Source organism: Ranitomeya imitator, chromosome 5 (assembly GCF_032444005.1).
Source record: "Ranitomeya imitator isolate aRanImi1 chromosome 5, aRanImi1.pri, whole genome shotgun sequence".
Lineage (NCBI taxonomy): Eukaryota > Metazoa > Chordata > Amphibia > Anura > Dendrobatidae > Ranitomeya > Ranitomeya imitator.
In genome coordinates, this window is record NC_091286.1 from 90,530,412 (window position 1) to 90,556,435 (window position 26,024).

At 45.7% G+C, this 26,024-nt stretch overlaps 1 protein-coding gene across 1 annotated transcript in view; it reads left to right on the forward strand.

The window, feature by feature from the left end:
* The window catches only part of PNPT1 (polyribonucleotide nucleotidyltransferase 1), a 91,384-nt gene that overhangs the window by 20,331 nt on the left and 45,029 nt on the right, over positions 1-26,024 (forward strand). The window contains exons 9-17 of the mRNA XM_069768917.1: positions 4,502-4,688; positions 10,570-10,621; positions 10,933-10,990; positions 12,989-13,085; positions 13,343-13,445; positions 18,120-18,190; positions 19,001-19,037; positions 19,443-19,509; positions 20,500-20,589. Coding sequence (XP_069625018.1) covers positions 4,502-4,688; positions 10,570-10,621; positions 10,933-10,990; positions 12,989-13,085; positions 13,343-13,445; positions 18,120-18,190; positions 19,001-19,037; positions 19,443-19,509; positions 20,500-20,589 — 762 coding nt within the window. The remainder of the gene's footprint in view (positions 1-4,501; positions 4,689-10,569; positions 10,622-10,932; positions 10,991-12,988; positions 13,086-13,342; positions 13,446-18,119; positions 18,191-19,000; positions 19,038-19,442; positions 19,510-20,499; positions 20,590-26,024) is intronic.

A 26,024-nucleotide genomic window follows, 5' to 3' on the forward strand; every position in this document is an offset into this window, starting at 1 on the left:
ATATAATGCTCCATACAGTACATTATGGCCCCATAAGATGCTCCATACAAATATGCCCCATATAATGCTCCATGCAGTTCTTTATGGCCCCATATAATGGTCCATGCAGTTCTTTATGGCCCCATAGATGCCCCACATAATGCTCCATGCAGTTCTTTATGGCCCCATAGATGCCCCATATAATGCTCCATGCAGTTCTTTATGGCCCCATAGATACCTTATATAATGCTCCATGCAGTTCTTTATGGCCCCATATAATGCTCCATGCAGTTCTTTATGGCCCCATAGACGCTCCTTATAGCATTGTGCCACATGTAATGCTGCTGCTGCACTAGAAAAAAAAAAATTACATACTCCCCTCTCGTCGCTGCTCCTCAGCGTCCCGTCTCTCCACAATGACTGTTCAGGCAGAGGGCGGCGCGCACACTAATACGTCATCGCGCCCTCTGACCTGAACAGTCACTGCAGAGGACGCAGAAGACGGGGCGGCGGTGGAACGCGGAAAGGTGACTATGAAATACTCACCTGCTCCCGGCGCGGTCCCTGCATGTCCCACGGTCTTCGGGCGCAGCTTCTTCCATTAGTGAGTGGTCACGGTCATTACATATTCATAACTTTAATGAGCGGTACCAGTGACCGCTGAACAGGGAAAGAAGCTGCCCAGCCCGAAGACCGTGGGACATGCGGGGACTGCTCCGGGAGCAGGTTAGTATTTGACAGGCGTCGCTCCCCCTCACCCGCCGACCCGCCCCCCCGCCTTCCATGACTCGAGTATAAGCTGAGAGGGGCACTTTCAGCCCATTTTTGGGGGGTTGAAAATCTCGACTTATACTCGAGTATATACGGTAATAACTTTTTGGTTTTCATTGGCTGTAAGTCATAATCCTCAATATTAACAAAAATACACTTGAAATAGATCACTCTGTAATCACTCTATATAATGACTTTCACTTTATGTATTGAAGAACTGAAATAAATGAACTTTTTGATGATATTCTAATTTTGTGTGAAGCACGTGTGTGTGTGTGTGTGTGTATATACACACACACACACACACACACACACACACACACACAGTACAGACATCAAAAGTTCGGACACACATTCTCATTTAAAGATTTTTCTGTATTTTCATGACTATGAAAATTGTAATATTGTGCATTCAGACTGAAGGCATCAAAACTATGCATTAACACGTGGAATTATATACTTAACAAAAAAGTGTGAATCAACTGAAATTATGTCTTATATTCTAGGTTCTTCAAAGTAGCCACCTTTTGCTTTGATGACTGCTTTGCACACTCTTGGCATTCTCTTGATGAGCTTCAAGAGGTAGTCACCGGGAATGGTTTTCACTTCTCAGGTGTGCCCTGGGTTTAATAAGTGGGATTTCTTGCCTTATAAATCGGGTTGGGACCATCAGTTGTGTTGTGCAGAAGTCTGGTGGATACACAGCTGGTAGTCCTACTGAATAGACTGTTAGCTGCTTTTTTCTTGCCATAATATAAATTCTAAGTAAAGAAAAAACGAGTGGCCATCATTACTTTAAGAAATAAAGGTCAGTCAGTCCGAATAATTGGGCAAACTTTGAAAGTGTCCCCAAGTGCAGTGGCAAAACCCATAAAGCGCTACAAAGAAACTGGCTCACATGAGGACCACCCCAGGAAAGGAAGACCAAGAGTCACCTCTGCTTCTGAGGATAAGTTTATCCAAGTCACCAGCCTCAGAAATCGCAGGTTAACAGTAGCTCAGATTAGAGACCAGGTCAATGCCACACAGCAGACACATCTCTACAACAACTGTTAAGAGGAGACTTTGTGCAGCAGGCCTTCATGGTAAAATAGCTGCTAGGAAACCACTGCTAAGGACAGGCAACAAGCAGAAGAGACTTGTTTGGGCTAAAGAACACGAGGAATGGACTTTAGACCAGTGGAAATCTGTGCTTTGGTCTGATGAGTCCAAATTTGAGATCTTTGGTTCTAACCACCGTGTCTTTGTGCGATGCAGAAAAGGTGATCGGATGGACTCTACATGCCTGGTTCCCACCATGAAGCATAGAGGGGGAGGTGTGGGGGTGCTTTGCTGGTGACACTGTTGTGGATGTATTCAAAATTGAAGGCATACTGAACCAGCATGGCTACCACAGCATCTTGCAGCAGCATGCTATTCCATCTGGGTTGTGTTTAGTTGGACCATCATTTTTCAACAGGACAATGACCCCAAACACACCTCCAGGCTGTGTAAGGGCTATTTGACCAAGAAGTAGAGTTATGGGGTGCTACGCCAGATGACCTGAACCCAGTCGAGATGGTTTGGGGTGAGCTGGACTGCAGAGTGAAGGCAAAAGGGCCAACAAGGGCTAAGCATCTCTGGGAACTCCTTCAAGATTGTTGGAAGACCATTCCCGGTGACTACCTCTTGAAGCTCATCAAGAGAATGCCAAGAGTGTGCAAAGCAGTCATCAAAGCAAAAGGTGGCTACTATGAAGAACCTAGAATATAAGACATAATTTCAGTTGTTTCACACTTTTTTGTTAAGTATATAATTCCACATATTAATTCATAGTTTTGATGCCTTCAGTGTGAATGTACAATTTTCATAGTCATGAAAATACAGAAAAATCTTTAGAGAAGGTGTCCAAACTTTTGGTCTGTACTGTATATATTTATTATGATTATTATTATTATTATTTATTTGTTTTTTTGAGAGAGAAATTACAGCATGGAATCACAGCCAATTCTTTTTGTGAGGTAAAATAATTCCCTGTCTGTTTATAAACATGATTGGCAAATCAATTTTTTTTTTGTCATATTTTGGCCTATTTTGCAGACTCGCTGGTACATAGAAAGGGAGAATCGATTTTACCTATTTTTCTCATAAATTTACCGAAGGAAAAAAAAAATCACAAACCTGGTTAATTAATTCATCAATTGTTACTAATGGGCAGTGAAGCAGCAAAATTCAAACCCGCAAAAAAATCTTTACACCGTTCGGCGAGAGTCTGAGATTCACTGCATACTTATGTGTCGGCCAAGCAATAAAATGTCCCTGTGTATTATGCAGCCCAAATAAAGGAGGAGGTTACAACTGCTTCTAAAGGGTTGTTCTGCAAGAGGAAGACACAGCTGCTTATAAGCGGTTAAGTTTTATTTTTATTTATTTTTTTTAACTGTTTCTACCCTCTGTCACCTACTTCTCCATAATACACAAGAATCCATCTTGCATTGTCTCCATATAATAGCCTTTAGAAAGAAGTAAGAGACACGATAAGACATCAGCGCACTGTTGCTTCCATACTGCACACTTCCCGTCCCACCAATCTATACATTGGGATCTTCCAGCTCAGAAGCAGCACGTTTCACACAGCCGTCCAAATTATCAAACCGCAGAGACCAAGTTTAGTGTCTAGTTCTATACGGTAGGAGCTGTAATCGCTAAATTGGACAGGATTTTTGTAGTGTGTGTATATTTGACAGAGGTTTTATATTTTGGTCTTTTTACATCAGTAAATCTATCAGGAAACCATAGATCCTCCTTTAAAATAGTTTACCTCTAATGGACAAAAACCTATAAATGTCCCTAAGGTGTCTCATAAATAGAAAAATGTCTATACTACTTTCATGGACCGGCGCCGCTCCTCTGCTCTCAACTGTGTGTTCCCCACCGGTCTGAAGACCTAATCAATGCGACAAGACCACTGCATCAAACTGGTGCAGAAACTGAATGTTTCTTGCGCTTTGAATGTAACCTTCACATTTCCATCTATCAGTAGCCGCTGATTGGCTGCAGTGGTCTCACATTCTGTCAGGAAATTGGTGGGGTTACACAGGACTGAGGGCAAACTAAAGGCCCCATCCCAGGTTGTAATTATAAACATTTTTCTATAAATTTTATTATTATTTTTTTTTAATTTTTGCAGGACTCTGACCGATTGATTAGGGTCTGGACAATCCATCTTTAAATTGCAACTTATTTCAGATGATTTATTTCACTTAGCAACTGTGTACATTATATGATGTGTTCAGATTTGGGCATTGACTATCTGTTTTCCAAACACACCACACAGAGACATGAGATTCTGCTCCCCTATATTTGGCTCACATCCTAGGCAGTGGCAGCAGTAATGAGAAGTGTTGCTGTGAATGCAGCTTTAGGGATTCAATAACAGAACATTTACAAGAGGCAACACATTGTATGTCTTTCTTTTTAGTAACCCCATTCCATAGACTTCCATGGGCAGCAACAGTAACTGTTTCCCATCCATCTTCTCTCATCCTCCGATGTATGAATTTTACTAGTATCTTGGGGAGTGGGAGAAATGTCTAATAAGTGGAGAAAGAAGCATTGCTCTGTGTAGTTGATTTATGGAAGAAATATATGACTATCTTTTATAATGGTGTTTCATCTTCCCTGGAGCTACCTTGTGCACCCTGTATGAGAACAGCTGTATTTTCTTATTGATTTTAATTTTGAAATGTCCTTTTCCTCATTTTCTTGGCAGTCATGCTTGAGGCCGCTGCAGAGAATGTATTGCAGCAGGATTTTTGTCATGCGGTTAAACTGGGGGTGAAGCAAACGAGTCAGATCATCAGCTGCATACAGCAACTAGCAAAAGAGCATGGAAAGCCAAAACGTACCGTCCAGAAACTGTTCACAGCTCCTGATGAGATCGTGGAGGCTGCAAAGTCGTGAGTAAACCTTTATATATTATCAACCCTCCTGCAAATAATTCTTGCCTTTGATTAACCAGAGAGGGTCACTTTCTTCAGCATTGGGTCATCAGCAGCACATTGCCTGCCTGCATGGAAATGAGCATTAAAGGGAATCTGTCACCCCAAAATTCGCCTATACGCTAATGCCACCGGCATCGAAGGCTTATTTACAGCATTCTGTAATGCTGTAACCTGAAAGAGAAGAAAAACAAGTTGGGTTATACTCACCCAGGGTCGGGCCGGTGCGATGGGCGTTGCGGTCCAGGTCCGGCGCTTCCTATCTTCATGCGATGTCTTCATCCTCCTTGCTTCGTGTCACTGCTCCTCCGCAGGCGTACTTTGTCTGCCCTGTTGAGAGCAGTGCAAAGTACTGCAGTGCGCAGGCTCCAGGCCTCTCTGACCTTTCCTGGCACCTGCGCACTGAAGTACTTTGCTCTGCCCTCAACAGGGCAGATAACGTAAGCATTACAGAATGCTGTAGATAAGCCCCTGATGCCGGTGGCCTTAGCTTATAGGCGAATTGTGGGGTGACAGATTCCCTTTAAACTTTCATACGTCACGGTGTCTTTACCAAATCACCTGTCTGTCACCTGGACGTCTAAGTAAAAAAAAAATCCTATTTTTGTTTTTTAATTATTGCTATAACTAAAAGACCGAGAGATCTAGTGAGATCATAACTTGCTAAAGATGATGTTCTACTCTTAGGACATTTCCTTTATACAGGTCCTTCTCAAAAAATTAGCATATAGTGTTAAATTTCATTATTTACCATAATGTAATGATTACAATTAAACTTTCATATATTATAGATTCATTATCCACCAACTGAAATTTGTCAGGTCTTTTATTGTTTCAATACTGATGATTTTGGCATACAACTCCTGATAACCCAAAAAACCTGTCTCAATAAATTAGCATATTTCACCCATCCAATCAAATAAAAGTGTTTTTTAATAACAAACAAAAAAACCAACAAATAATAATGTTCAGTTATGCACTCAATACTTGGTCGGGAATCCTTTGGCAGAAATGACTGCTTCAATGCGGCGTGGCATGGAGGCAATCAGCCTGTGACACTGCTGAGATGTTATGGAGGCCCAGGATGCTTCAATAGCGGCCTTAAGCTCATCCAGAGTGTTGGGTCTTGCGTCTCTCAACTTTCTCTTCACAATATCCCACAGATTCTCTATGGGGTTCAGGTCAGGAGAGTTGGCAGGCCAATTGAGCACAGTAATACCATGGTCAGTAAACCATTTACCAGTGGTTTTGGCACTGTGAGCAGGTGCCAGGTCGTGCTGAAAAATGAAATCTTCATCTCCATAAAGCATTTCAGCCGATGGAATCATGAAGTGCTCCAAAATCTCCTGATAGCTAGCTGCATTGACCCTGCCCTTGATGAAACACAGTGGACCAACACCAGCAGCTGACATGGCACCCCACACCATCACTGACTGTGGGTACTTGACACTGGACTTCAGGCATTTTGGCATTTCCTTCTCCCCAGTCTTCCTCCAGACTCTGGCACCTTGATTTCCGAATGACATGCAAAATTTGCTTTCATCAGAAAAAAGTACTTGGGACCACTTAGCAACAGTCCAGTGCTGCTTCTCTGTAGCCCAGGTCAGGCGCCTCTGCCGCTGTTTATGGTTCAAAAGTGGCTTTACCTGGGGAATGCGGCACCTGTACCCCATTTCCTGCACACGCCTGTGCACGGTGGCTCTGGATGTTTCCACACCAGACTCAGTCCACTGCTTCCTCAGGTTCCCCAAGGTCTGGAATCGGTCCTTCTCCACAATCTTCCTCAGGGTCCGGTCTCCTCTTCTCGTTGTACAGCGTTTTCTGCCACATTGTTTCCTTCCAACAGACTTACCATTGAGGTGCCTTGATACAGCACTCTGGGAACAGCCTATTTGTTGAGAAATTTCTTTCTGGGTCTTACCCTCTTGCTTGAGGGTGTCAATGATGGCCTTCTTGACATCTGTCAGGTCGCTAGTCTTACCCATGATGGGGGTTTTGAGTAATGAACCAGGCAGGGAGTTTATAAAAGCCTCAGGTATCTTTTGCATGTGTTTAGAGTTAATTAGTTGATTCAGAAGATTAGGGTAATAGGTCGTTTAGAGAACCTTTTCTTGATATGCTAATTTATTGAGACAGGTTTTTTGGGTTATCAGGAGTTGTATGCCAAAATCATCAGTATTGAAACAATAAAAGACCTGACAAATTTCAGTTGGTGGATAATGAATCTATAATATATGAAAGTTTAATTGTAATCATTACATTATGGTAAATAATGAAATTTAACACTATATGCTAATTTTTTGAGAAGGACCTGTAGTGTCATCTATTTGAATAAATTGCTTTTCAGCAGTCAGTGATTATTGTGAATCTGTCAGCAGTTTTTCTTCATTTATAAACCCTGCCCATCACCTATAATATCATAAGAATGGGATTACTGCAACCCTTTATATCCCCAGACGTGCCCCTGCATAACTCAGAAAAAGTGTTTTTATATTTCTCCGGCGCTGTCCGGTCTGATGGGTGTCTCCAGATTGTGATCAGCTCCGCTCCGGTCCCTTCAAATACCACCTCTTCTAACTACATGTGAGTGGATGACCTCTCTCCATCATACACATAGTGGCCGAAGTCTTGCGCAGTGGGATCTGAGAGCTATGCAGGCGCACGTCACTGTGCCCTATGAGCAGCCAGTGATTCCACTGCACAGGTGTGAGACTTCGGGCACTATATGTATGACAGAGAGACTGGCTGTTCAAGAGGGCACAATGAGGCGCGCCTGCGTAGCTCTCCGTTTCCACTGCACAGGCCTTCGACCACTATGTGTATGACAGAGAGATGTCATCCACTTACATGTAGTTAGAGGAGACGGTGTTTGACGGGACCGGGGCGGTGCTGTTCACAATCTGGAGACCTCCATCAGACCGCACCGCGCAATTTACTTACAGCGCAGGACAAGCATAAACACTTTTCTCCTACGCCTCATTGGGGGACACAGGACCATGGGTGTTATGCTGCTGCCACTAGGAGGACACTAAGTTAACACATAAAGAATAGCTCCTCCCCTGCAGTATACACCCTCCTGCTGGCTCTCAGTGAACCAGTTCTTGCTTAGGCTACTTTCACACTAGCGTTAACTGCAATCCGTCACAATGCGTCGTTTTGCAGAAAAAACGCATCCTGCCAAAGTGCTTGCAGGATGCGTTTTTTCCCCATAGACTTGTATTGACGACGCATTGCGACGGATTGCCACACGTCGCATCTGTCGTGCGACGGATGCGTCGTGCTTTGGCAGACCGTCGGGAGCAAAAAAACGCTACATGTAATGTTTTTTGCTCCTGACGGACCGCTTTTTCCGACCGCGCATGCGTGGCCGGAACTCCGCCCCCACCTCCCCGTACCTCACAATGGGGCAGCGGATGCGCCGGAGAAATGCATCCGCTGCCTCCGTTGTGCAGTGCGTTAAACGCTAGCGTCGGAATCTCTGCCCGACGCATTGCGACGGGGAGATTCCGACGCTAGTGTGAAAGTAGCCTTAGTGTCTGTAGGAGGCACTTGGGTCTGCTTTCAGACCCCACCATTTTTACCTTTTATTTTTCGTTCTATTTTTTTCCGTGAATGGGGGTGACGGATCCTTTCTAGGTTCTGATCTCCCCCAAATCATCAACAGGCAAGTACGTGGAGTGTCCCTCCCGTATCCTTTCCTGCGACGTTGGATGCCAGTCCTGAGCTCACCTTACGGGCGACTGTTCCTTCGCGTTCCGATCTCCCCCCTCCATAGCAGGCGACCACATGGAGTAGCCCTCCATCCACCTCTCCTGGAGCCAGGTGCTTAGCCGGACTTTTATGATGGTGTCCGTGCAGCCCCCCACTGCATCACCACTGATACAGCGGATGACGCAAGGCTGCAGAAGCTCTCCACCCCCTCCCTGTCTATGGCGACGGTGGATTGAGCACCGGCCCACAGCACCTACTGTAAGTACACTGCGGGGGGCTGGTCCCCGGGGTACGGAAGGTTCCTCACAGGGCATTAAGCCCGGGTCTGTGGGTGTCCGCAGGGCATTTTTTATTAAAATATACGTGGCTGAGCGATGGCACCTCTAGCGGTCACGACGCCGCAGGCCGCAACTGCAGGCTGTTTAAAATTTACTCCCCGGCTTTTCCATTCACGCAGGCCGTACTTGTAGCCACGCCCACCGGCATTCACCGCCGCCCACCCTTTCCAGAGCTTCTTGTTTTGTGAGACGCGCTCTCACAAGATCTCGGCGGCCATCTTGGGACTCCCACCATGCTGGTACTGCAGCGCTGCTCCAGCTCGTATCAGCCCTCAGGACAGATATCGCGGACCTCCTCTAGGGACTCAAGATAGAGGACCTGGGTAAGCTGCAGAAACATGGCTTAATCCTTCCCCTGTTAGTAAGCGCTCTCCTCAAGGCCACTATGTCTCAATCAAGGCCTCACAAAAAGTCTGGGAAAACCCACACAGTACTTTTTGCTGCATGTACCTCTTGTAAGGTCTCATTACCCCGGGGTCAAAATACTGCACTGTGCACAGCCTGTGAACCGGTGCCTGTTAAGGAACCTCCTATTACTGATACCAATCCTAGTGAGCCCGGTCCCCCTGACTGGGCAGCCTCCCTTACCCGGTCTATGGCATCCCTGACAAAAGCGTTGGAATCGTTCCGAGACCCCTCTTCCAACCAGGGCACTCTAACGCACGACGCTTCTGATCCTCAGAACCCCTCGTACTCTAGGGGGCGTACCAGCTCTCGCTCTTGCAGGAAAAGGGCTTATGCCATATCCCCAGACCGTCACCGGGTTTCTGGATTTGAGAGTTCCACTTCTCGCACCCCTTCCATCAGGGCTAGCAGAGATCCTGTTTCAGAGGACGATTCGAACACGTCCCTAGATCAGGAATTCCATCACGATCAGGAGACTGTCAACTCTCTCATTGAGTCTGTAAATAAGGCTTTAAAACTGGAGGAGGAACCTTCATCTAACGTGTTCGGTGCACATCACATCATCAGGTGAGCGGTGCTGCTATAGTTCGCTGGTAGTTAATTGTGCAGATGATTGGCAGGTGTCGTGTACATGTGATACACAATACCCACCAATATGTCAAGTACTGGCAGGTATCTGCTGACGCAATCTCATCAGCGGCATTCCCCTCCCGATGCCGAAGTAATTGGCGCCACATAACGGATTGAGATGTCTGTTTTCACCTCTATCTTTGATACAGTTTGAAACTCCAATCTGCACTATAAACTGAGTACATATTACACAAGGATTGTAACATAAAAATATGGATTTTTTTTTCTGATTCCTCCTCAGTAACATTGTTATCCTTTTCATGTATGTGCAATACACCTGTTGATGTACCATTTGGCTCACTCGCTATCTTGTTCTGTGTCTGTATAATTTTGGCAATTTTTATCTATGGAATTTATATTTTTAATGAAATTTAATAAAAAAATTTATTTTATTTTTTTTTGTTTAATTTGCTGTCTGAATGCAGTGGGATAATTTAACCCCTGCCTTAGAGCCACTACCCCTTATTTTCCTTATCAGTTTTTACTGGAATTTTTTATTCTTGATCTTGTTTGTTAACTTTATTGCTGATTGAAAAAAACGTTTTTAAACAATCAGGGGAAATCTACTTGTCTGCGCAGTAACTGCACTGTATATAAGGTCAAAGCATGCTTCAGTGATAAGGGGTTAAAAAGGAAATTACAGTTTTTAGAACACTTTAGTTTTCAGAATTTAGGATGTTTTTCTGGCATCGTTTCCCACAAAAACAGCCTTGTAACTAATTGAATTCTCCTTTACCCCCTTTTCTCCCCTTCAGGATTGCCTCTGAACGGTTGTATGCAATTTTTTCCGATGTCACTCATGACAAAGTAAGTAATAAAACTTTTGCATTTTCTTATGACAGATTTTTCAAGTACAATTCATCAACTGGGATTTTCAGTTATAAAAAACATACAACATTACATATTAAAAAATAAATAAAAGAAGCAATCATTACTGGTTCTATCTCTTGGTACGTTGCTCCACACAGCTTCTCACCCTTTACTTGCTCCCTTTTCTTGCTTGCAGCATAGTCGCTGGTTTATCCATGGGCACGTCAATTGTAAATTATGTAATTTAACTTGATTTATTATGATGTTTTTTTTTTCTCTCCCTCCCCCCCCCCCAAAAAAAAAAAAAGATTTCTAGAGATGAATCTGTGAACAAGGTTAGACTTGACACCGAGGAAGTGCTGAAAGGTATTATAAAATTATTCCCATAAAGTTATTAAATAAGATTTCTCACAATAGTGTCTGTACAGTTTCCATGATTCTCCAATGAATGCTCATGCTCGTAGCTATATATCATCACTGAACTTTATTGGCACAGATAATGAGACTGGTGGCACAGATAAAGGATAGGTGATAAGTTATTAATCAGTGGGGTCCGACCGCTGAGACCTTCGCCAATCGGCAGATCAGCGAACTTTTATTCTCAATAGACAGGAATGCACATGCTCCACCACTGCTCCATTCATTCTCCATCGGCTTCTTCCATAGACGATTAATAGTGTATTGGTCGGTCATCTGACTTACTGCTCCATTTTGTAACTGGGATTTAAAATTCCCCTGTCTGCGGATTGGTGAAAACCAACCTCTTTAACAATTGTAATTGTAATACATTTTTCTTTGTACTTGCATGTCACGTATTTCATCCAGAAGATTTCGCTTTGACCTGACAGTTTGTTTGAAAGACGCACATTGGAACCAGTTTTCATATTTGATTTACGCTGCACTGACCTTTTCTATTGGCGCAGCAATATTTAGATTAAAAACATGAATGACTCATTATGTACTTATTGTAATGATATATCGAGTTTAGGCAAAAAAATGGGGAGGCCGTGACTTCATCTTGGTCTCTCTGCTGAGACCCTGACTCCATCTTGGTCTCTCTGCTTAGGCCCAGGCGTCCATCTTGGTCTCTCTACTGAGGCTTAGGCGTCATTTTGGTCTCTCTGCTGAGGCTTAGGCGTCATCTTGTTCTCTCTGCTGAGGTCTCTCCATCTTGGTCTCTCTACTGAGGCTTAGGCGTCATCTTGGTCTCTCTACTGAGGCTTAGGCGTCATCTTGGTCTCTCTGCTGAGGCTTAGGCGTCATCTTGGTCTCTCTGCTGAGGTCCAGGCATCATCTTGGTCTCTGATAGAAAAACAATCCACTGAAACATAAAGAAATATCTCCAAGAGGCAGATTGCCCCATTGATAGACTACTCATAAATATCTCAGGACACTCCGAATACCATAAATCCTACACGAGACCAAAAAAGGAGTATATGTCCCACTCAGTTAAACCTGTTTAAATATTTTATTAATAAATACAAAATATACAAAGTAACAAATCAGTACAGAACAGACATGAAAAAGCTCAGACAACAACTCATGTGGAAAAAGAGCGACACAACTGAAGTACCAGACTGAGTAAGTGAGCAAACCTAACAGGCATGTAGTCCACAATGACCCATATCCATTACAACAAGTGCCATGCCTAATTTAGTATCAGAGACTAGGGAACTGCTCACTGATGTTAGTGCACAGAAGTTATGGTGTATTCACTAATATCCAGCCTTATTATGGGGCTTTACTTGTTGTAATGGTTATGGGTCATTGTGGACTACATGCCTGTTAGGTTTGCTCACTTACTCAGTCTGGTACTTCAGTTGTGTCGCTCTTTTTCCACATGAGTTGTTGTCTGAGCTTTTTCATGTCTGTTCTGTACTGATTTGTTAACTTGTATATTTTGTATTTATTAATAAAATATTTAAACAGGTTTAACTGAGTGGGACATATACTCCTTTTTTGGTCTTGTGTAGGATTTATCATCTTGGTCTCTGCTGAGGCCTAGGCGCCATCTTTTATCCAGTTCCCGATGTCCTCCACTTCCTGATCATGTCTATGAAAGCAACTCCTAATTGCTTTTGTGACTTTTTTGTAGAGAAATAATCTTTCTATAGTGACTTTAGTTTTTGTGCCTTATTCTTTATTTAACCTCTTGGCCTAAAAAAATTATCATGTTCATCCATGTGGAGAAGGCTCAGGAGAATTTAACGACTGGCAAATGATGAATCTGGGTCCTTGTTTAATTTTGCTGATACAAATTCTATTTATAATATATTTATTGACATTTATAATAGTATATTATACAATATTATTTGTGCACTTCTTGTTTTACAATATGCAACCCTGTCAACTTTTTTCTCCTAGAAAAGTTCCCAAATGCAGATCCGTTTGATATAATGGAGTCTTTCAGTATCGTATCTAAAGGCGTTTTTAGGAACATCATACTAAATGAATACAGAAGGTATTGTCTCTTCTATCATCTGTACTTTAAAGACAAAATTATGGATGTTCCAGATCAGAAAAACATTGTTGCTTTCTTTCAGAAATGGTGTCACACCGGACCATGCGTTGTGCACCGTATTTCAATGCAGCTCAATGAAATGAGCTCAGTTGCAATACCAGACACAACCCATGGTCAGGGGTGGCACAGTTTCCTTGAACAATACGCCATATTCCTAGTGCATATTTTCAAACATTGTAATCTTTTCTCCATTTAAGATGTGATGGCAGAGACTTAACATCTCTCCGAAATATCAGCTGTGATGTTGATCTTTACAAACCTCTCCATGGCTCGGCTTTATTCCAGCGGGGACAAACACAGGTCGGTACGCCAAACCTCTGTATTGCGCTATAGATTGTGCTATCCTGTTTGCTATCATATTAGTTTAGAATATTAAGATTTCCAGTTATTAACCCATTATCTACCAATGTCCTTTTTTTGGGCCTCCTAATCTTTTGCTTCAAGTAACTAAGATTTTATCATTTTTATAATTAGGTCCAATTTTTGTGTTGTGTTTGTTAAATGGATGTTTTCAAAATAGGAAGTCATGTCATTGTCATTTTTAATTGAATATTGGGACGCCCTTTTCTGAAGAATCCGTAAAATGAAAATTTCTAATTTGGCAAGTAATGGGTTAATGGGAATCTGTCAGCAGGATCTCACACCCCAAACTATATATATTCACATGTAGGTGTTACAAAAAATAGTCCAACAATGTCTTTACATGAGCAATTCCTTCCTTCGTTACTGAGAAATCAGTGTTTGAATCTATATGCAAATGAGGCTGAAAGTCTATGGTAGATCTGAAGCCTCTGTCACTACAGCTCTATAACTGGTCCAATGCTGCCTCCTCCTGCTTAACTGGCAACGCCTTTGTCAGAAGTCACACAACATATAGGCTGTCAGTCAAGCAGGAAGAGGTGACTCTGGGAGGGGAATAGAACTGGAGTGACAGAGGCTTCAGATCTACCATAGTTCTACAACCTCATTTGCATATAAATGCAAACGCTGATTTCTCAGTAATGGAGAAATGGACTGACCTTGTTAATGGTATTGCTGGACTTGTCTTGAAAAAGATCACATGCTGTAAAGTTTTGGGAGTTAAAAACCTACTGACAGATTCACTTTAGAAAAAAAAACATCCTCTATTGCCGTTCTATCTATTATTATAAGTAAAATCTGAAGACTCCTGGAAAACAGTGACATAAGCATGAATCATCCAAAACTACCGATGGCCACTCTGATCACATGACCTCAGTATGGGCAAGCCCTCCTTGATCAAAATGTTTGGCCCCTACAAAATAATAACGCCTATACTCGCCTCCCATGCCGGCGCTGTTCCCATGGTGTCGGCGCTCGCCCTACTGTGGATCCCGTGCGATTGTTGTGTCGTCGGCACCCAATAAGCGCTGGATTTACTGTCCCCACCTCCGGCAAATTGAACATGAAGAGGAAGTCCGGGCTGCAGCTGATCTTGGACTTCCTTTTTCTGCTCAATTCGACAGGAGGCTTAGACCATGACACTAGCGCAGATTGGACGCCGGCTTCATGTGTCCTAACAACCACACGAAGGCCCCGCGTGACTGAGTGCTGACACTGCGGGAACGGCGCCAGCACAGGAGGTGAATAGAAGCTTTATTATTTTATGGGGGCCAAGCGAGTGGTATGAGAGAAAATTGTTCCAAGTAGTGGACTACTTCTTTAAACCCCGTAAGGACCGAGTCACTTTGTAAGTTAATTACTGAGCCTCATTTCTTAAAATCTGAGGTGCGTCACTGAGGTAATAATTCTGGAACGCTTCAACTTATCCCTGTGATTCTGAGACTGTGTTTTTGTGACACATTGTACTTCGTGTTAAGTGGTAAATTTTGGCCAATATTATTTTTGATCCTGAAAATTTCGCAAAAAAATTTAAAATTTGAAAATGTTGAAACTTTTAATTTTCATTCCCTTAAATCAGATAGTTATACCGTGGAAAATAATAAAAAAAATAACATTTGCCACATGTCTACTTTACATCAGCATTTTTGAAATTCTATATATACTAGATGGTGGCCCGATTCTAACGCATCGGGTATTCTAGAATATGCATGTCCCCGTAGTATATTGCCCAGCCACGTAGTATATTGCCCAGCCACGTAGTATATTGCCCAGCCACGTAGTATATTGCCCAGCCACGTAGTATATTGCCCAGCCACGTAGTATATTGCCCAGCCACGTAGTATATTGCCCAGCCACGTAGTATATTGCCCAGCCACGTAGTATATTGCCCAGCCACGTAGTATATTGCCCAGCCACGTAGTATATTGCCCAGCCACGTAGTATATTGCCCAGCCACGTAGTATATTGCCCAGCCACGTAGTATATTGCCCAGCCACGTAGTATATTGCCCAGCCACGTAGTATATTGCCCAGTTACGTAGTATATTGCCCAGTTACGTAGTATATTGCCCAGCCACGTAGTATATTGCCCAGCCACGTAGTATATTGCCCAGCCACGTAGTATACAGCAGAGCCACATAGTATATTGCCCAGTTACGTAGTATATTGCCCAGTTATGTAGTATATTGCCCAGTTACGTAGTATATTGCCCAGTTACGTAGTATATTGCCCAGCCACGTAGTATATTGCCCAGCCACGTAGTATACAGCAGAGCCACATAGTATATTGCCCAGTTACATAGTATATTGCCCAGTTATGTAGTATATTGCCCAGCCACGTAGTATATTGCCCAGCCACGTAGTATATTGCCCAGCCACGTAGTATACAGCAGAGCCACATAGTATATTGCCCAGTTACGTAGTATATTGCCCAGTTACGTAGTATATTGCCCAGCCACGTAGTATATTGCCCAGCCACGTAGTATATTGCCCAGCCACGTAGTATACAGCAGAGCCACATAGTATATTGCCCAGTTACGTAGTATATTGCCCAGTTACGTAGTATATTGCCCAGCCACGTAGTATATTGCCCAGCCACGTAGTATACAGCAGAGCCACATAGTATATTGCCCAGTTACGTAGTATATTGCCCAGTTATGTAGTATATTGCCCAGCCACGTAGTATATTGCCCAGCCACGTAGTATACAGCAGAGCCACATAGTATATTGCCCAGTTACGTAGTATATTGCCCAGTTATGTAGTATATTGCCCAGTGATGTAGTATATTGCCCAGTGATGTAGTATATTGCCCAGTGATGTAGTATATTGCCCAGTTATGTAGTATATTGCCCAGTGATGTAGTATATTGCCCAGTGATGTAGTATATTGCCCAGTTACGTAGTATATTGCCCAGTTACGTAGTATATTGCCCAGTTACGTAGTATATTGCCCAGTTACGTAGTATATTGCCCAGTGATGTAGTATATTGCCCAGTGATGTAGTATATTGCCCAGTTACGTAGTATATTGCCCAGTGATGTAGTATATTGCCCAGTGATGTAGTATATTGCCCAGTTACGTAGTATATTGCCCAGTGATGTAGTATATTGCCCAGTGACGTAGTATACAGCACAGAGCCACGTAGCATATTGCATAGCCCATGTAGTATATTGCCCAGCTATGTAGTATATTGCCCAGCCACGTATGACACAGGTTAAAAAAATAAAAAATAAACATACTCACCTTCCGCAGGCGCGTTGTAGCACTGTCGCCTGTGTGGGGTGCAGGCGGCATCTTCCAGTCCCAGGGTGTGCTGACGTCGCGGTCACGTGACCGTGTCGCGGTCACATGACCGTGACGTCACGGCAGGTCCTTGTCGTGCAGAACCTGTCATGACGTCGCAGTCACATGACCGTGTAGCGGCCACATGATCGTGATGTCACGGCAGGTCCTTTCTGCGCAGGACTTGTGATGATGTCGCGGTCACATGACCGTGACGTCATGGCAAGTCCTTCTGCCAGACCATCCGTGCGACCGACACGTGCCGGTTGCATCGCGAGGAGCGGGAAAGGCGGCGTAGGTGAGTATATAATCATTTTTTTATTTATTTTTAACATTCAATGTTTTTACTATTGGCGCTGCATAGGCTGCGTCAATAGTAAGAAACTTGGTCACACAGGGTTAATAGCAGCGGTAACGGACTGCATTACACCGCGGCATAACGCGGTCCGTTACCGCTGCCATTAACCCTGTGTGAGGGCAGACTGGAGGGGTGTATGCGGGCACCGGGCAGTGGGAGGCAGGTCCTCACCCCCCTGCTTGAAACGCCACACTGCCGTCACTCAAATATTCAGGGGAGCCGGGTGCTGCCCCCTCCACGCTGTTTTCGCTTGAAATCCGGCGCCTGCGCTGTGTACTACTGTGTGGGCAGGCGCAGAGAGCTCTGGCCGTCTGACGTCACAGCCAGGCTTGCAGACTGCGCCTGTGCGGCCGCCCTGCCTATGAGTCCCAGCCCCGCACTGTGCATAATGCATAACACGCTGCGGTGCTGAGATTCCCATGGTGGGTGTCCGCACAGGCGCAGTCTGCAAGCCTGACTGGGACGTCCATTCCTCAGACAACCATTGATAACCTCACTGATAAAAGCGCAAGGCATTTAAATGCATGGATTTCTTCATGTGGGGATTACACTCGATACTGAAAAAAAGCTAAAGGTTTTGAAAATGTTCCATTTTTTGTTTTTTTTTTGTTTTATAATTTGCGTATAATTAACATGTATCCATCCTGAGATTTCCATCATTCGTCAACTCTTTCTTCCTGTAATCCGTCTGTCTTGGCTGCCATAGATGGATCATACTGGATAAAAGTTAGACAGAAAGGCGATACCCAGTGGCTGAAACTTTGGAATTATTTTTTCAGGCTCAATATTATTTTTGGGAAAAAAATGACTCTGCTAGTTATTGCAGTTTTTGTTACTAGTTTATCGTTGCTATGTAACGTCGTTTCTCACTTGCTGAAAATTCCTTGAAGATTGTGTTAAAATGATTCCACATCAACATCTTTCTTTTGTTATAAATGTTTGTAACCATAAACTGGAATTCCTTTCTTTTAATTAGGTTTTATCTACTGTTACTTTTGACTCCATTGAGTCCAGTCTGAAAGCCGATCACATTTCTACAGCATTAAGGTATGTTCTAGCTTTGCTATTAAGAAGGTACATAGGATTAGAGAAAGATGGCGGCTTCCTTCTGAAATCGGCATCAACAGGTTGTGGCTGGTGTTTCAGCTTGCACCTACAATGGAGGAGAGCTGCAGTAGCAGACACAACCGTGGGCAGGCAGGGTGCTCTTTTTAGAATAAAGGAGCCATGTTTTTGTAATACTAAGCCATCCCTTTTAAAGGGAATTTGTCACCTCCGGAAATGCAATTTAATTGCCGTCATAGTGGTCATGTGGCGGCAAATTGTATTTTAAGTCATGCCTTGCCGGCTTACTGGAGCCATGGCTACAGGAAGAAAAAATTCTTTGATAAGAGAATGTATGTAAAGCGCTGCGAAAAATAATGGCGCTATACTGTATAAGCAAAGCATAATAAATAATAATAAGGTATGGCCAGATACTTGTGTCTATTTGGTACTTGTGCCACAAAATGAATTTTATCTGATTAGAAAGTCCAATTCGGCGAGATGAGCTTTTTTCCTTTCTGCAGTGGGGCTGATGACGTGTGTAGAGATGGCGCTGGATAGCGGCACATGGTGATGACAAGTCTTGCAGTCACACGTTTGACATTTAGATTGCGATGTTACTGATGTAGCGAGGGTTTAGTAATTACTGGAGATGGCGTGGGTGAGCGCGCACAGGCGACATTCTTGTCTTGTACATAGGAAAACACACTGCTGGCTGATATTTTAATTGGATCGTGTACAAAAATGCATTGTAGTAACTGAGAAATGCAATTTATTTTTACCCTTTTAAACACTTCATTTTTATTTTTATAGTGGCGTGAAGGACAAGAACTTTATGCTGCATTATGAGGTAAGGCGCCTTAAATTGTGCGCAGTCAAATCTGCCATAGTAAGGTCAATTCTTTGTTATATAGGGCAAACATATCCCATAGAGATGTACAGAGATTGTCGTCCCTCCGATAATGTTCACTTGTATCGGATTTGCCATAGACTGTGGCTGCTGCAGATCTCTCATGGAATCAGCTGTAGAAGGTTTTACCATCGCATTTGCCCCTTTGGCATTGATTGCTGGCTAATCCGTTCCATGCTGTCATTATTCCAGGTGTTTGTTTTTTTCCTGGATATAAAATGGTAATCACTTGAGTAAACAGCAAAATGTCTGCAGGTTTTTGTCGACATTAAGGTCTCTTCGCAGCACACTTTGGCTCCATCAGAGTACACTGTAACTTCTCGTCTTATTGCTTGTACTTTTCAGTTCCCCCCATATGCTACAAATGAGATTGGCAAGGTCATGGGAATGAACAGGAGAGAACTTGGTCACGGTGAGTAAAGCCTCATATCAGCTCACATGTAAAGCGCCATGGAATAAATGGCGCTATAACAATAAATAATAATAATAATAACCAGCAGAGTGGCATGAAAATGAATGTGGCGTGGGGGTGACCAGACGTTAGGGGGCACAGCTCACCTTCAGCTCTGCCACCACTTTTTCTCTGCAAAGTACTGCTCCGATCTCCTCTTTTACAGAAAACTGCCCCGGTCATGTTGGGGCGTGGACCCGGTAGTTAGACTGCTTCTAATAAGCAATAACACATTTACAGATATTTTAAGACAAAGACCACACTCTTGGGGAAGTTGAAGCAGCTACTATTTAAAAAAAAAAAGCTATCAGCTATTATTGCCATGGGACACTGCAGCTAGCAATTAAAGACGTTTTTATCCTCTTAATATAGTGCAATAATCATATTGTATAGCACTGTGCACTTACAATTGCTCATTTTGCCTTTCTACTTGGCTAATTCTTCTCTTTTGTCTGCTCTATATAGAAACAGGAAGTCTCTTGCCCCTGCAGAAATCATTCCTTTCTTCAACTCATGACCCAGCTGCTCCTCTCCTCCCCCCTCCCAGGGACTTCTGCTGTCACTTTTGACTCAAACAGGGAAAATTGACCTCCTGTTTCTACATAGAGCTTAGAAGGATTCAGCTACTAAGTGTTTAATCACCTGATGTCATAGATGTAATGAATAAAAGAAGAATTAGCTGGGTAGAAAGGCAAAATGAGCAATAGGAGGAGTGCTTCTTAAAAGAGAAACTTAAATTCTTCACCCTTCCTCCAAAAATGTTACGTTGTCTTGTAGCTCTCTGACCTTTGCTGATGCAATCTGTTGCTTTCCGAGAGCAGCCTAAGCATATACACGGTGTTGGGGGTAGATCATTCTGCCAGATCCCTTTTTTCCATTTTCCTTGCAGTGCCGACCATTTGTTCATCAGATACGTTGCTGCTCTGTGAATAATTTGTGTTCTCTTTGTAGGCGCATTAGCAGAGAAAGCCTTAAGGCCAGTAATACCTAAAGATTTTCCCTTCACAATACGAGTGACTGCGGAAGTATTGGAGTCCAATGGTAAGCAAAATATGTAAGATGCCAAATAACTGGATTTTAAATCCTCCTTGTTAATACTTGTGACCTTCCCTGGAGTAATAAAGCAGCGGTTTCTGGGACACTTTATTTTGCATATACAGTGCACATTTGTTTTCTCTATCGCCTTTCATTGGGGGACACAGGAACCATGGGTGTATGCTGCTGCCACTAGGAGGCTGACACTATGCAAATAAAAAAGTTAGCTCCTCCTCTGCAGTATACACCCTACCGACAGGAAGTAGGATATTCAGTTTAGCTTAGTGTCAGTAGGAGGTGGACACGGGTCTTTCATTAGACCCTTATCTACCTCAATGTGCGTCGTTCCTTTTCAGGTTTTCCGGAGGGATACAGGGTGAGCAGTCACACCTGTATTCCCACTATGCGGACTATGAGTACGGCGTGTACTGCCACCCCGTATCCTCATAGATCCCTCTCCAGGACCATGATCCTGGCACACAAGCGTGCTCAGAAGTCCGGTCCTGGCTCCGTCCCCCACCCACTCGCCCACCAGAGCCTGTCGGTCGGAGGAGACGAGGACGTCCATCTCCAGCTCCACGGACGTCTAATACCTTCAGGGCTTCAGGTTAGTAACGGACGGCGTGGGATGTTTAGGTGAGTATTCCCTTCCCACCGATCCCCCTATCCCTCGGTCTCTCTTCAAAGACAATCATGGGGGGGTCCCTGCGGATTCCCTGTTACAGGGGCGATCTTTGGACGTCTCTTTATTGGGACGTTTTCCACACTGCGACAATTTTTTGCTCTGTGCGGCGCCCTGTAGGCAGCCGCGCTGCCATTTCTACGGCTGCATTTTCCCCCTGACCTGGCGGTTTGCGCGGCAGCTGCGCCGCTTCATGCTCGGCGGCTGCACCTTTACAGGCAGCGGCTCTGCCTTGTCTGCCGTACCTTTATTCCAGGCAGCCGCGCCGTTTACTCCGGCGGCCGCACAGTTTGCTCCCCAGCGGCCGCACAGTTTTCCTAACTGGCGGCCGCAGTTTTTTTTTTTTTTCCTAACCGGCGGCAGGGTTTCCTGACCGGCGGCCGCACGGTTTCCTCACCGGCGGCCGCACAGTTTTTTCTAACCGGCGGCCGCACCGCTTTCTGGTCCCGTGGCCCTCTCCGGCGCCCTCCAGCTTCTAATTTAGGTCCCGGCTTCTCCCGGGGCCTACTCTCGGCCGTGACTCCGCCCACTTCCTGCGTTCTCGGGCAGGCTTTTTTCCCGCCCGTCTGTCTCGACTAGCTCCGCCTCCCGGCGCCATCTTGGTGCTCCTGGCCAGGCAATTAACCCTGCCCACTACCTCCGTATTCTCGAACCAGGAACGCCTTATGCCCCCCTCCAAAGTGCGTGAATCCCGGCGTCCTCACTTGCGGTCGCTTCAGCCCCACAGCTGGTCCCGGACAGGAGAGTTCCAGAGGTCTGCTCCTTCTGCCTGCACCGTCTGCCTGCACCCCTGCCTTTAAGGACCACCGAAGCGCATCACCTGCCGTGAGTAGCTCTGCTCTGCAGTCTGACACTCTCTGCCCTTCTGTCCCCTAACCTTCTGGTCTCCGCTATGTCAGTCCTGCAGCAACCCGATTGATCCCCGGCCGATCCGCCCGTGAGTGACACCCCCATCCCAGGCTGGGCCTCCTCTCTGTCTCAATCGGTGGCCAATTTAACATAGGTGTCTCAAACCCTGGTGTCCATGCTGGATCGGTTACCCCTGCAGACCCCCGCAGTAGCCACCGGGTCGCAGGAAGCTCCGTCCAAGCCCTCCAAGGCTAGCTGCAAAAGGTCCAGACAGGAACGCCAGTCCTCTTCTCGCTCCATCTCGCCACTCGGTCCTCCTCTGCGGTCGGCGTCCTCCCGATCCTCCTCCGCTGAATCAGGCGAGGCTTTCTCTGATGCGCCTTCGAAGGATAATTTGGGGCCGGATTCGAACCAAATCGCTAACATGAGGGATATGGTTCAAAGCCTCATTGGAACAACCAATCAGACCTGTGGCATCGAAGATTCCTCTACGAAACCCGCAGATCAGGCGGTTTCGTTTAGACGGTCTAAACTACCTCCCAAGGTATTTGTTCCTCATCCTGAATTCGTGGAGTTTCTGGCCAGAGAAAGAGCGAATTCGACCAGACGTTCTCAAAGAGACAAGCGTCTTGGAGTCTCCGGATCTCATTGCCAACCGGAATGAGAGGCGTTAGAGAACGACCTCTCCCCCTGTGGATCCATCGGCTGCTAGACTTGCCGCCAACACAGTCCTTACGCTGTCCGGTGGGCGGCTCTGAAAGATTCCATCGATAGGATCATGGAATTCTTCGTGAAGTCGGCTTTCGAAACTGCCGCATCATCCCAATGCCCGGCTTTGGCTTCCACTTGGGTTTCGAAGTCTGTATCCGAGGGGCTAAACAACTCCGTTGGGGCATTCAAGCTGGAGCTCCGTCAGGCCGGCTGGCGGAACTTGCCACCCAGATGACTCATGACGGGGAATAATTTGTTCCCTGGAGGTCGCGTCTTCTGCCGCACAGGCGCCCAGTAATGTTGTTGCCAGCTGTCGCGCTGTTTGGCTCAAGAGTCATCGAAGAAGCCCCTTACTAGCCTGCCTTTCCAAGGCTCACGTCCTTTCGGTTCCAAGCTGGACCAAATTATTAAGGACGCCACTGGTGGCACCAGTCCCCTTCTCCAGACCTCACCTACTTCCCCTTAGACGGCTACTTTGGTCATTTTGACCTTTTTCGTAGTTTTGCGGCATCAGATTCTTCTTCGCAACTGCAGAGGCCACAGGCACGTTAAGAGAAGAAGGTATTCTTCGGCTCACTCTTTCCTGGCGTGCCCGCTACTCCTAAGGTGGATTCTCCAGGTCCAGGACTGGAAGTTCCACCTAGGCATGACCCATGACTAGACCACAGCCCGTTTCTCAGACTGGGCAATCGTCTCCTGTTCTTCAGGGACGTCTGGGTCTCCTCAGTAGAGGTCGCATGGGCCAGGGCTCTTGTTCCCTCTAGATACAAAATCTTCATTTCACGGTCCTGGGATCGTTTTCTTCAAATCCCAACCTCCAAGAGACCCCGCTCTAGTCCCGGGTTTCTTTACTGCCATTGCTTCCCTCCTTAAAACCGGGGTAATCGTTCCCGTCCCATAACAGGAACGGTTCAACGGTTCACTGGCTTCTATTCGACTCTTTTTGTACTGACAGAGGACGACAAGGTTCGTCTCAGTCCGGATCTCAATTGCTGAACAAGAAGTTTCGTCGGAGACACTTCAGGACGATATTCCCTCGTTCAGTAATCGCCTCCATGGAGGCTCAGGAATTTCGGTTTCAGGCTCCCGAAAGTCTATCCATCTTTCCCGACATTCTATCCATTGCGGGTGGCTCGTCAACAGGAAGAAGTTCCGTCTTGTTCAGCGCCTCGTATCTACGGGAATGTTCTTCGACACTTGTCGGACCAGAGTCTTCCTTCCCGAAGACAGGATATCCCTCCTTTGTCAGGAAGTTCGCTTGCTCCAGGGTTCTCGGCTCCCCTCCTTTCCGATGGGCCTTAATGGCCCTAAGGAGGTCGGTTGCAACATCGGAAGCAATTTTCCCTTCGCCCGTTTCATTCAAGACTTCTTCAGCAGGCTATTCTATCACAGGGGACAGGTCTGTCTTCTCCCTGCATCGTCCGATCCGGCTTTCTCCCGGGTCAAATGGTTCCTCGACGGGTGGCCGAGGTCACTTCTCTTATCCCAGAGTAGATCCTTCACAGCATATCCTTCCTTCCAGTTCCAATGCAGGTGGTGACGACGGACGCCAGCCCGCTCGGCGGAGGCGTGGGGCTTTGTCTCCTGTTCTTTCAGGGTTGTTGGTCAGCGCAGGAGTCCTCTTTGCCGATCAGTGTCCTCGAGTTCCGGATCATCTTTCTGTCTTGCCTTCACTGGGTAAGGATTCTCGGCAGCCTGCCAATTCGAATCCAGACAGACAATGACACAGCTGTGGCATACGTCTACCACCAGGGGTGGACTTGGCGTTCTCTGGCCTCGGCCGAGATTCCAGGCTCCTCCTTTGGACAGAAGCAACGGTCCTGGTGAGCTCCGCAGGGCATGTCTCCGGCGTGGACATTTAGCCCGCCGACTTCCTCGGCTGCGAGGGCCTCGCGGCAGGGGAATGGTACTTCAGGAGGTTTCCTGTCAGATTGCTCTTCGATGGGGGACTCCAGAGGTGGTCCTCATGGCGTCCCGATTGAACAGGAGGTCCCTCGGGTCAGCCCAGGGTCCCGTGATCCTCTCACAGTGGTGTTGTCACTCTGGCCATTCCTCGGTCGCAGTTCGGGCTCCCCTATCGGTTCCCACGCCTTCTCTTGCTTTCCAAGCTGTCGAAGAAGATCAAGGCTGATGGGTGGTCTTGGTTTGCAGACATCGCCAATCTTCTCGCGGACACCCCTTGTGTCTTCCAAACGGACCCGTTATGCTGTCTCAGGGTCCGATCTGCCACCCGAATTATCGGTCGCTCAGTTTAACGTCGTGGCTGTGGACTCCACAGTTCTAAGAGCGTCCGGCCTTTCGGCCCAGATGAGTCACTCTATAATCCAGGCTGGGAAGCCTTCGTCTTCTTCCAGGATCTACTATCGTACCTGGAAGGCTTACTTTCGTTGATGTGAGTCCAACCGCTTTTCACCTATGTCCTTTTTCCCTGCCTTCCATTTGGTTTTTCCTTCAGGCAGGACTGGATTCGGGCTTCGTTCTCAGTTCCCTAAAGGGCCAGTTTCCTGCGCTCTTCTTCTCTTTTAAGAAGACGTTATCTTCTCAGCCACAGGTTAAGACCTTCCTTCAAGGAGTAGCCCACGCTGTCCCTCCGTACAGGGCCTCTGTGGATTCATGGGATTTTAAGGTTGTGTTGGTCATTCTTAGGGGTTCCCCCCTTAAAGCCTCTCCGGGAGCTTTCCCTGTCAGTTCTATCTCGGAAGGTGGCTTTTCTCAGGTCCATCTCTTCGATCCGCCGCGTTTTTGAGTTGGCGGCCATTTCTTGCCGACCTCTTTTCTTGATTTTCCACCAGGACAAGGTGGTCCCAGGCCTCCGCCTTCCTTCCTTCCTTTCTCGAGGTGGTTTTCATCTTTCCACCTCGAGGACATCGTTCTACCTTTCCTTTTGTCCAGCTCCGACTCATCCTCTGGAGTGATTGTTGAACAGGCTGGGACTCGTCAGGGCAGTGAGGATCTCCCTGGCTAGCACAGCCACTTTCCGAAAGATGGAATCTCTTTTCGCCATCCCTGATGGCATGCGTAGAGGCCTGCCGGCTTCCAAGGCAACTATTGCTCGCTCTATCTGAACGGCAATTTTGGAAGCTTACCGGGTCAAGAACAAGAGTGTCCCCTCCTGAGATAAAGACTCACTCTACCCGGGCAGTCGGCGCTTCCAGTGCGGTACGTCATGGGGTTTTCGCCGATGGCTTTGCAAAGCGAC